The sequence below is a fragment of the Melanotaenia boesemani genome, chromosome 24 (assembly GCF_017639745.1).
Source record: "Melanotaenia boesemani isolate fMelBoe1 chromosome 24, fMelBoe1.pri, whole genome shotgun sequence".
Taxonomy (NCBI): domain Eukaryota; kingdom Metazoa; phylum Chordata; class Actinopteri; order Atheriniformes; family Melanotaeniidae; genus Melanotaenia; species Melanotaenia boesemani.
The window spans coordinates 22,318,055-22,330,333 of record NC_055705.1 but is presented as its reverse complement, the minus strand read 5'-3'; the positions used below and the strand labels follow the sequence as shown (position 1 = coordinate 22,330,333).

The 12,279-nt window shown below is 41.7% G+C and overlaps 1 protein-coding gene across 2 annotated transcripts; it reads right to left on the bottom strand.

Annotated features, from left to right (window-relative positions):
* Positions 1 to 460: 460 nt before the first annotated feature.
* timmdc1 (translocase of inner mitochondrial membrane domain containing 1) lies at positions 461 to 12,036 on the bottom strand. 2 transcript variants are annotated; one of them, XM_041978909.1, is made up of 9 exons: positions 11,826 to 12,036; positions 10,753 to 11,075; positions 8,997 to 9,162; positions 7,522 to 7,610; positions 7,279 to 7,346; positions 5,253 to 5,331; positions 3,441 to 3,551; positions 2,400 to 2,544; positions 461 to 2,354 (listed from the first exon to the last, which is right to left on the bottom strand). In XM_041978909.1, the coding sequence occupies exons 2-8, from the start codon at positions 11,052 to 11,054 to the stop codon at positions 2,400 to 2,402; spliced, it is 960 nt and encodes a 319-aa protein (XP_041834843.1). In that variant the 5' UTR covers positions 11,055 to 11,075; positions 11,826 to 12,036; the 3' UTR covers positions 461 to 2,354. The 2 variants fall into 2 exon arrangements, with proteins under 2 accessions (XP_041834843.1, XP_041834842.1); XM_041978908.1 differs by having other exon boundaries at positions 461 to 2,544.
* Positions 12,037 to 12,279: the final 243 nt, after the last annotated feature.

Genomic DNA, 12,279 nt, shown 5'->3' with positions numbered 1-12,279 from the left:
ACCTCAGATTACTGTGCCTGAGTCACTAAAGCGTGGAGGACTGGAAGCTCCAGCTTCTTATTTAACATTTTATTTTTTTTTATAAATGTGTCATCGTGCATAAATCCGCCATCTGAAAGCAAAACTGCAATCATCAGAAGGTGTTAACACGTAATAATTTCATAAAAATGGCAGCAGAGGGACCTCAAAGTCCATTTATGTTCATACCATCGTGATGAATTCTGTAAAAGTTGAGTCTTAATCAGGATCTTAAGGAAGTACAAATTCAACCTCTTGGAGAGAATTTAGCTGGAATAGTCTTTATAGATTCTTAACTTGTGTCCAGAAATCAAACATTTCAGGCTCTTCTAGCCCACCTGCTGGATAAACTGTCTGGTTTAATTTGGGTCTGTACACAAGCACTAAGAATTTGGGGAACTTTTTTTTTTTTTTTTTAATCATACTCAGGACAAAATCTATGTTTAATTGGGAAAAAAAGTTTTATTTATATTTTAATATTCAGCACCTGCTAACAATAAATGAAGACACTTGTTTGGGAAGTTGAGTATTACAGCTAAGCAATTAAAAGGAACTGGCTCAGTGGGTTCCTCTGTGGAAATAAAGAGCTTCTTGTAATGTTTACCCCCCCCCCCCCCCCCCCCTCCATTGGTTGTCCATCTGCACATCAGCAGTCGGCTGCATCCTGGGCCCCAGCTGTTGCTAAGTCACATCTTGTTTACACCAGGGGCCGATGCTGTTTGACCTAGTTGCTGAAAAGCCCAAGAGGGAAAAGCAAAGTGCAGATAACGGGCATGTTGGTGGTGAAGAAGAAAAAAAAACTGAATTATCCACATTGGAACGATGTGTTAAATCAGAATTCAAACTCCTACATTTTTCTGAGTTTACGTTTAATATTTAAAGACGTCAGAAATGCTTGACTTTCCTCAATTTCTCAAAATCAAAGAGAAAAAAGGATGTTTGATGCAAAGAGACGATCAGTTTGCTGCAGCTTGATCACAGCGACAGTATCAGTAACATGACTGGATATGATAAGAGCACCTTAGAGAGGCAGAGTCTCTCAGACAAAGATGGACAGATGTTCAGCAATCTGCAGAAACTGCTTTTACTAACACTGCAAGAAGGCATTGTGGACATAGTTTCATGCTGTTTGCAGGTTAATCTCGTCTCACGAGGCCCATGTTTCTACTTCCTGACAAAATAAATAAAAGTGTATCTTCACAACCACTGAGGCTGTACAGAAAGCCGAGACACGCGAGATTACGACGTGTTGGAATCCAGGCGTGTTACTGTGAAGGAGCAAATTCACCTGAACCAGTAGAAATTGTAAATGGTTATCTCCTCTAAAAGAAAACCACATTACTGAAGGAGCTCACATGTCTAATTCCACATGAGGATAGCAGCCCGGTTCATCCAGGATTCAGCAAAGTAGTCTTGGGATTTAGTAATATAGTCCTAGAATGGATTTGTTTTGGTGCCAATGCTTGGTAGAGCTGGTATCATGCACATTAGGATTGGTGCTTCATATCGCAAAGATCTTCTGCACATTTCTCATGCTGGCAAGAAGAAGCTAAAGCCCCATCATGCAAAGAAGAAGCCAAATAAGATTGTGATCCTGAAAAACCGCCGTCTTCTCTTACAGAACTGGCAACCATCAACGCTGAAAGGTATATAAGGTTTTAATAAACGTGTTCCCTGCCTGATGTTGGCTTTTTCAGGTGAGACCTTGCAGATTTCAGATTGCAGGAAAAGTGTGAACTGGGTGCTGAACTGGTCTGCCTGCAGTCCAGACCAGTCGGCTTCAATCCTTCATCAGACAACGTGAGACATCAACTTAAATACTAATTCAGATTTTTCATGAAATAATAAAACATTTCAACGTCTGTTTTCAACATTCTCCAGTGAAAGAAATTATTTTAATTTTATTCCCAACAGTAACACATGACATTTTACAGGAGGAAACGGCGTCTTTGTCGTCAGACGCTTGCAGAAGATTTTCAGGTCTGCAATTATTAAAACATTCCTCCGTCTTGGAAATAAATATACCCGATACTCTCGCACTGATTCCAGGTCACTTAAAATATCGAGTCTTAAGATTTTCTCCTTGTGAACGGCTCAAAGTAAAAACTGGCTGCAGCTGAAACCTTAAGATTTCTTTATCCTCATATTTAATATCTTGTTTTTAAATTAAATACAGACTTCAATGATTTTCAAACCATCAGATTTTCTTCCATATTTAGATTCTGTCCCAGTTTGGTGCTGAACTAGTTTCAAACAGCAGAGTCTGGAAATCTTGAAGTGAATTTCTCTCCTTTCAGCCAGAGAAGACGTGGAATCGGGGTAAAGATGGTATCCTCACAGCTAGAAAATCCCACCTTCATTGTCCGCGACAGCAGCCGCTCTCACCGGCTGCTCGAGTCCTTGTCCTCATTCGGTGGTAAACTCAGCAGCTCCTGGATCCTCTGCATGTCCTTACTGGTTTCTGCTGCCTGAGAACTCACCTTCAGATTGGAAATCAAGTCATCCGTCATCTGCAGACGGGCCGTCCTGCTCATTGGAGGAGAGAAAAATAAAGAAATAAAAAAGAGAAAAAGCAAATCAGGAATTAATGCAGTAAAATTGTGAAATAGTTTGTTTACTGCCTCATAACTGAGCTAAACTGGATTTCTGTAGAGATGATTAGAAATAAAAACATGCCCATGTGGGAATAACTCCCCAGATTTGACCTCTAACATTTCCAGTTTGTTTTTCTGTTAAAAGACACATTAGAAGCAAAGTTTGTTTTTAATCTGTAGACCACCATCTGCTGCCTCAGAAAGTCCTGTTCTCCTCAAAGATGCTAAACAACGAAGTTTCAGTTCAAGTGCAGCCCAGCAAAATACCAGCTGATGAAGACTCCACTCGTTTATCCAGTAGACTCCGTTAGTGCAGGACTTTTCAGGCTTTAACGGCCGTTTACCTGGAGATCTCCTTGGTCTTTATTGTACGTAGTGGAGCTGCAGACTTGATCTGCTGACAGCAGAGGTATAAATACGGAGCTCATGTGAGGCTTAGGTTCCTGATGGAAGCACATTCTCGCCACTTGTAAATAAAAGATATTGACAAAGTATCTCAAAATAATGAGATTCAAAGTCATAATTATGTGATAAAAAGTGTGAGTATATGAATTATGACTGAATGTCTTTATTAATTTTAATTGTACAAGTAGCAGGAACAGGCTTCCATAAACGGTTATTGATAACTTTGACTGATTATCTATGAAATCTATCTACATGGACTATATCAGCCTTAGTGTTTCACCTCCATCATGAGCAACTCTGGACTTGTTTCCATGTATCATCAGTAGCTGCTGCAGTAACATGAGGACACACTCGCAGCAGGCTAACTCCATGTTTTCAGGGTTATTGATGAAACCTGTGCACCTGATGGACAGTGAATCTCACCATTCTGCTAGCTTGTGCTCGTACAGCTCTCTTCGCTGTCTCCTCCTCCTCTCACGGACGGTTTCGCCTGCCAGGGCCTGCAAGCCGATCACCGAAGCACCAACCGGAATCCTGTTGAGAACAGATTTATATGGTTAGAAACATCATTACATGCTTTTGTGATTTGTTAATGAATATTTAACTAACTGCAACTTTTTTTAAATAAAAAAAAAAGAAAAAAAAAGAAAATAGGCTGATCATGTCAGGGGGAAAAGAATGATGTGCTGTTATGATTTATTAGATGTTATTTTTAGTATAAACTGTTTGCAATGGGGGGAAAAAACCTTAGTGCTCCTCAGAGCTGCTGCTTAACGTGCTGCCTGCATGGTTTTAAAGATCTACTCAAGTAGGCTGATTATTTCTAGAAAAACATGGAAGAAAAAAAATAATTTTGTGCTTTAACTTCTCTTAAATGATCATTTTCAGGGTGCTTTCACACCAGCCGTATTTATGCAAATGCTGGTGCGTTTTCTCGGAAAGTCACTTCGTTTGGGAAATTGTGAATGATTCTGATTCGGACCTAAGAAGTGGACTCAGTCCGCATTTAAATAGAAATCTTTGTCCGTTTCAAGTGGGCCACATACAAGAAGCAGACTGCAAAGCAAAGTGCATGATGGGTAAAACCAACCAAAACAAATGCGTGTGGGATGATAGGTGGCGCTGGACAGGAGAAACGTTCACGGTCGCACGTGGAAGAACTCGGTAAAAGTTCTGATAGAAATATGATCAACTCAACGCTGCTTCTGCATTAACCAATAAATGAACCAGTTTTCTTCTTCGTTGGTTGTTGACTGCAGCGCCTCCTGTGGCGAGAAGGGGAACACGTTATTTAAATGGTCCGATTACTTCTGTCGTGCAGCGTGAACACAAACTCAGCCCCGAAGAGGCTGCTTAAATTTAAAAAAAGGGAAATAAATATGGAAAGAGAAAGCTTTTTTTTTTACTGTGTTCATGATTTGTTAAAAGATTATTCTAAGTAAAAACTATCAGTCCTAAGGGGGGAAAAACAAAACAAAAACCTTGATATTTTAAAGCGTGATCTGTTTTTTTTTTTTTTGACAATGCGCACTGAAACAGATCATCTCCAAACTTGCAGCTACTTTAGTGATTTAATCTGCCCACTGCTGCACTGCCTACAACCACTCTGAGGTAAGACCTGGACCATGATCTGCTTCACCATCAGCTTAATCCTCTTCCCTCCAACCCCACCCACTTCTGCCCAGACTGAACCTGGCAAAGCTGGGGTAGCAAACGCTCCAGGTGGCTGGTCACTCAGCCACACAGTGAGAGGAGGATGAGAAGGAGATGAAGCAGCAATGCTGAGCCAACATGGCACATTTTTATTAAAGCTCTGCAGAGGCAGTTAAATGTTGGAGGGAGATGAGGATGGGGTGGAAGGAAACAGTGGGAATTTTAACCAAGTCCAAATCAGATGAGGGGTGCACTGATGGAGTAACATGGCAGGGGGGGCAGCTGCTGCTCTTTGCGTTAGTATCCAAAACAAGAACCACTGTGTTGCACAAGTCCCTCTGGCACTGTAAACAGACTGGGGAGTGGGGGTGGGCCGGGGTGCAGCTGGGCAACAGAGGGTTGCTGGGAGGGGCGCAGCTGGCTGCCAGAGTGCTCGCTGCTCCAGCACACAGCCATGATTTCATGAATATGCATGACTTAAAAAAAAAAGAAATGGACGGCCGCTAACGAGGACAGACAAGGTTCAATTATGTCAGCCGACCAGACGGGCTAACGGGGTGATCAGTCAAAGCCAAAACTTACCCCAGGACAGCTCCGATGACGGTCCCTGCCACCAGCCCTCTCAGGCCCAGGTTCAGTCTGAAAAGGCCTACTGTGACAGCTGCTCACATACAGAGTTTCATCATCAGTCAGAGCTCATTGTGCTGGAAAACACGCTACATGTGTTAAAACAACTCGTCATGTTAAACATACATCACCATCAGCACCACTACCAGCTTTACTGGAAGTAAACCTTTACAAACATGTTTAAAAGCAGACTTAACTAACCACACTATGTGAACAATGTTGGGAAACTTTCTCCCAACATTGTTCCCCCAGTGGAATCATTTTTCAGCTGAGTACCCCCTAAACCAGCCCAGTACCTCATAGACAAGCCCAGTACCTCCTAGACCAACCTAGTATCTCCTAGACCAGCCCAGTACCTCATAGACAAGCCCAGTACCTCCTAGACCAACCTAGTATCTCCTAGACCAGCCCAGTACCTCATAGACCAGCCCAGTACTTCCTAGATCAGCCCAGTACCTCCTAGACCAACCTAGTATCTCCTAGACCAGCCCAGTACCTCATAGACCAGCCCAGTACTTCCTAGATCAGCCCAGTACCTCATAGACCAACATAGTACCTCCTAGACCAACCCAGTACTTCCTGGCTGGTGTAGGATTAGGCTAGTTTAGGATTATGTTGGTTTTGGATTAGGCTGGTTTAGGATTATGTTGGTTTTGGATTAGGCTGGTTTAGAGTTAGGCTAGTGTAGGATTAGGCTGGTTTAGGATTAGGCTAGTGTAGGATTAGGCTGGTTTAGGGTTAGGCCGGTTTAGGGTTAGGCTAGTGTAGGATTAGGCTGGTTTAGGGTTAGGCTGGGTTAGGGTTAGGCTAGTGTAGGATTAGGCAGGGTTAGGGTTAGGCAGGGGGTTAGGGTTAGGCTGGTTTAGGGTTAGGCAGGGTTAGGCTAGAGTAGGATTAGGCTGGTTTAGGGTTAGGCAGGGTTAGGGTCAGGCAGGGTTAGGGTTAGGCAAGTGTAGGATTAGGCAGGTTTAGGATTAGGCTGGTTTAGGGTTAGGCTAGAGTAGGATTAGGCTGGTTTAGGGTTAGGCTAGTGTAGGATTAGGCAGGTTTAGGATTAGGTTGGTTTAGGGTTAGGTTGGTTTAGGGGGAACTTGGCTGAAAAATGTTCCACATGCTGAACAATGACGAAAAAAGTACGAGAACCACTGTCCTAGAGTGTCTCCATGTCCATGTTTGAGAAACATGACATCTTTATTCCTTTATTGATGTTTTCCCCCAAGCCAACCAGAAAAGTTACAGCTCACATGACACCCTGACCAGTTGCTATGGCAACAATCTAACATAGGACAGGAAATACCACCACCTTTCTAGAAATAAAGAAGTTGTGCTTTTAACCCTTTAACACCTAAGCCCCAAACAGGCCGCCTGGATATATTTTGCTGGTTTGGCTGTAAACCACAATTTATTACTTACTCTGCTTCGGATGAAAAAGCGCCATTGTGGTCACGATCGTCCCCAATCAACCTTTTGGGGGTTGTTATAACGTCTTTATAACTCTTTTTATAACTCTAGATGATTTTCTTGACATTTGCTCTGACAAATAAGATCGTATTGTTGACAAAGTTTTCCAAAAAGTCCACTCGTTTTGTCCTCTTTTGTCCTCTTTCTGCTCTTTTCCGCTGTGTGACTCAGAAAAGTAAAGTCTCGCCTGTGTTTGACCTGTCGAATCTCGCGATCGCAGCGGCCTACCGTAATAAGCCTTATATGAGTGCAAAGGCCATTCTCTCTACTTTCAGGAACTGTTTGAATGATTTTTATGGCACAAATGGTCTAGGAATTACGGTAGTTAGAACAATGCATGTAAAATCTGTCGGCGCCGACATGGTCGGTGTTAAAGGGTTAAAGCTAATTGACAGCAGCAGAGGTGAGCTGAGCCAACACTATCACGCAGACATGAGAAAGGCGTGCACGTGAAGCAGCATGCACGCTCAGCCCACCTCCCTGCACCAGTTAAAGGTAGAAGAAGAAGAAAGCTGCTCACCTCCAGCTGCAACATAATGACTGAGAGCATCTTTGTCCCTGTACACCGACAGTCCTGTGCTGACGGAGCTACAGAAAACCAACAGAAACAGATTAAACACGAGCTGAATGGATTTAACACTAGATGTGAAATATGAGGCTGAGCGTCAGTGTTTCTATCACATTCTATTCAACACTCAGTCTTAGAAGCATCTCTGCTCTGGAAACTGGTAAAAGATTCCTCAGAGTGACATGGTTTTCTTACCTGAACGCAGTGACGATTAAAGACACTCTCCAGCTCCATCTCCATCCGTATCGGATGAAGCCACGGATGGCGGCGTTATGAGCTGAGCGCTGGCAGGATAAAACAAACCATTAGAGCTGGGTTCAAAGTTTGATTCATAATTAACCAAATATTAATTCATGAAACTCAGATTTTTTTTTTTTGGGTGGCCCACTCTGGCGTGACGAACCGGTGCTCGGCGAGATGCTAGCATACATGATGAGAGGTTTCCTGGGTCACATCCATCCAAAAGCAGCTTCTCTCTGAGATGCCTCCACATTCAGATTTTTAGAATAGCATCTTAATAACTTTGTTTCTGGACACCCAATGATAAAAATTCTTCTTGTCAGGCTGGAAAACTACCAGAAACTTCATAAATAAGGAGGATACATGGTTTTGTTGGGTTATGTTCACAGCTGTGACGAGGCAGATTCAGATTTTTTCCTCCACCTTTGGATTACTGTAAACTTTTTAGCGGCTCAGAGTCCTGTCCCCGTTTAATGTGGGCAAATTACCTGGCTGATCAGTTCATCTACGTAAAACATTAAAGAAACCATATTCAATTCCAGATATGTGGTCTAGATTCTTTCTTTCCGTGGTTCCAGTATTATTTATGTGTCAAACAACAGCTCAGCTGGAAGTCAAAGCTCGCTGGATGTTTCTCCTGGGTTTCTGAATTTTCTACTCTGGTTGAAAAGAAATGTTAAAAATTTTTATTTTTATGTAGTTTCTAGAAAGAAGCCTCCCAAATCCAGGTAGTGGTCCAGGATTTATTTATTCTACACACAGCAGAGGACATTTATGGTTATTTTTTATCTTTGTTTCTATATGATTTTGTCATGTTGGCATCAAACGATGAAATAAATTAAGCTTAAAGACCTGTAAGTAGCTTTCATGTGGTTTTACAGGAAATGAATTTACGCAGAATTAACGTGATTATTTGTCCGTCAATAATCGTACCAAAAACATCTAGAATCATGACGTTATTTCTGACCGATCTCCTCGACCCCAAATCATTTCCTGCTCTTCTAATTTATTTTGTTCTTTTGAACTCTTATCTCTCGTTTCCGAGGATTTATCTCCTGCTCTTTAACTTCTGTAAATGTGCTTAAAATCTGTTTTGAATAAATGTTAACTTGAACGAGTGAACTTTATTATCTTTCCTCTCCATCATTCTGGTGGGTAAATAAGGATGGAAATGACTGAACAGCCAGGAAGACGTGGGATTTATCACCAGCTGAATGACCGGCCTCTGCACGTTTGGTGAGTACAGATGTTTTTGTACTTACCAACATTTTAATTTCATTCAGTTTAGAACAGTTTCCAGATCAGCTGATAAATGAGAGCTTTGGTTTTAATTACTAAGCTCTGCACAGTTAATAAAATTAAATCTACTGATGTAAGATGTAAGATTTCAACATGAAAACAGGTGTTTCTCATCCAGTCCACATGCTTACCACTGCTTCCACTCGACTTGTGTACATTTCTGCCTGGCTGGTCTGGATGTACCTCTGCCTGGCGAAGCGCGCAGCCGGCAGGCCGCCGTAGATGAAGCCTACAATCGCGCCGATGAAGCCGCATTTTATCACAGCGGTGAGCTCCTCGGGGTACTTCTGGGTCTCACTGAGAGGAGAAGAGCACTGTCCATCAGATCCAGGGCTGTGCACGTTTCACGATAACGTGCCGTGTTCCTGCAGTTTCACAGGTTTAGTAGAGGAAAAGACGAACTTGGTACAAAAACTGTAATTTACTAAATGATGATTAATGCAGCTGACAATGCAAAGATAAAAATTCCACTTAAAAAACTCCTTAATTTTAGTAGTACAACTACAAATGGTTGGGAAAAATGGCCTTAATGCAGACAGAATGAACCCATAAGGTCTTTTTCAAGTTCATTTCATTAGTTATTAGTCACCCAGTTTAGTATTTCAGGTCTGCAGTACATTCCTAAAAATATCCTGGGATGGCGGCAATAAGTAGAAATTAAAAAAACATTCAAACAAATGTCAACAATTATTCATAATTTTGTACAAAAGCAGTAGGAATGAAAGTTTCTGAAGAGCCAATATGATGGGAAATAGTTTCAAAATAAAGGCTTTGCATGTTTCTTCCTTTACACGGCAGAATATCAAACATATTCAAGCAATCTGGTGGAATTTCAGTGTTAAATAGACAAGGGAGCAAATCTGAGTTATCAGACAGTTCTGCTTCAAGAACCATCATCATCATTAACAGCTGATGATGCAGCTGCATCATCTACAAAACTATGTAGAGCGCTACGATATAAAGTTAAGAGATTTTATCGTCACCGTAAACTTACAAAAACTTTTGTTGCTAAGTCAGATCGCAGCGACACCCTGTGCTCTGCTGTAATAAGCTACAGCTGGCACTTTACTGGGTTTTCTCTTATTTGTTCTTTCCTGTATGTTCTGTAAATATTTGAAAACACATTTCTGTAAAAACCTCATTTTGCCAAGGGAAGCCTTATGATAGCCTTGCCATCTGAGATGGACCATCACACAGTGGAAACTTATTTTATAATCAGAGCAATGTGTGTTCCTGATCTCCGCTGGAAGACATGGATCCCGTTTGCTCCAGACCAAACACCAAGAAGAGGATCCTGGCTGTTATCAGGCTCTGTGATGGTATGCAGTTGTATCAGAGCTCATAAAGCTCATTTACACTTTGTTCTTTCAGAACAACATAAGCTGCCTTCAAGAAGACATCTTTTCCAGAGATGCCAGGAATTTATCAACAAGACAACATGGCTGAAGAAAAAAACAAAAACAAAACAAAACAAACAAACAAAAAAAAAAAACCAAGAAGGTATGGTAATGAACTGGTTTACCTGCAGTCCTGACCTGTCTCCAGTACATCGCCCTGTATGGCTACACACCTTAAAAATCTTTTTACAAGCACACTGGGACAAACACCTGAAACTCTTCATCACTTGTTAGCAATAAAAGCTTTGTGAGGAATGGCCACATTAAAACGTAGTCAAAGATTTACTGTCCAAGCTTTTCGTTTTAGAATGTGCTGGAAGCCTGAAATGCAAATAGAGACATATACTAAATTAAATGAAGGCTGCGTAGAAACAGCTTTGTCAGGAAAAGCTTTTGGGCTATCAAGGGCATATGTGAAAAGCAACCAGTCCTTACAACTTCTCAATTAGTCAAATAATAACTAGAATCAGCTTGAAAAATAGACACCAACTCTCTATTGAAGAGCTCCTTGATGCGTTCCCATCCTGTGTCTGGAAATTCTGGCTTGCCAATGTTCCTTGGCAGGGTGCTGAGCTGGGGCACGGGTACAGGGTTAGGACTAGTGGAGGAGGAAGGCATCTGTGCAGCAGCCACATCATCTGCGTAGACCCTGGGGAGCAGAAAGTAAAAGAAACGAGGCCTAGCAGTCTGTAGGAGGCCCTGCAGAAGACCGGTGCTCATCATGTCCGGGGGGACTGAATCTGCCTGTAGTCTGTGCAGGGCAGAGCTTGTTCTGTCCCGCTCCAGATGCATCACGCTTCAGATGCCGTTTGGCTGCAGCAGGGAGGCAGAAACACATGGTTGTGGGTTCAGACGTTGCAATTTCATGTTTAGAACAAACAGCCTGCAGGAAAAATGAAACCCTGGCTGCTGGACTCAGCAGCTGTTAAATGCAGTGGACAAATCAAACCACACTGGACACTTGAAGCAGACTCTCTGGGTAAAGATGGTGAGCAAGGTGTGCTGACTGAGCCATGTCGAAAGGTAAATACAAGGCATTTATACTCTGTAATAAACGTAAAACCACTCACGTATTTTGCTGTGTGAAACAAAAAATCTAAAGCGCTGAGATGTTAGAAATATTTAAGTGCACATCTCATATCCTCATTAGGATATTTCTTTAGAAAAACTAACACTAAATCATGTTTACAAAATACAGTTTGACATAATCTGAGCTGATAAAACCTGAAGCAGGTTTCAATGTTTTTCTGAATTAAAATTACTTGAAATTATAAAAATTAAAGGTCTCAAACGTCTAAAGATGACCATTTTATACATATTTATATATATATTCATCTAAATGATCATCTGTGTCTGCTCCTGTTAGCTGGATTGTTAGCTTGGCTGCTAGCCTGCTATTAGCTTAGCTAACATAAGTTGAAAAGCTATTTTGTATGTTAAATGAATGCAAAATCATTTTACATCTAACGAAGAACAGTAAAAACATCGTTGGATATTGTTTTTATCTTTAATTATGTCTTCTACAAGACTTAGTCGTTCAAAAGCTAACGTCCCACAACTTACCTTTAGCCTCTCGTGGCTGTTAAAAAAAAGCAGCTAACTAGCTGCAGCCGTTGAAAAACTCCACAAGGATCCGTCGAGTTTATACACACGTGCCTTTGTTTATCTTTTCAGAACTGTCCTTCTACGCTCCTTTCTGGCAATGACTTTCCTACAGTCAGAGCAGGCTGAACGAACCAACCTCTGACCCCGGCCAGGACGCACAACTTCGCCGGTTAAGTGACACTAGCGCCCCCTTACGCTGGAGGACCGACAAATCCCTAAAAGAGCGTCGAAATTTAGCACAAAAAGACAGTTAATTCGTGTCTGGTGGATTATTTCTTTGTTATAACAGTGCTTCTTGGTAAAAAACTTTTACTATTAGAAAGGTGTTTATTTCCCTTTTAAATGGAGACACATTTGGGAGTAAAATATATTGTTGGGCTGAGCAGCGTTTATGTGGGTTGTGGTGTCCATA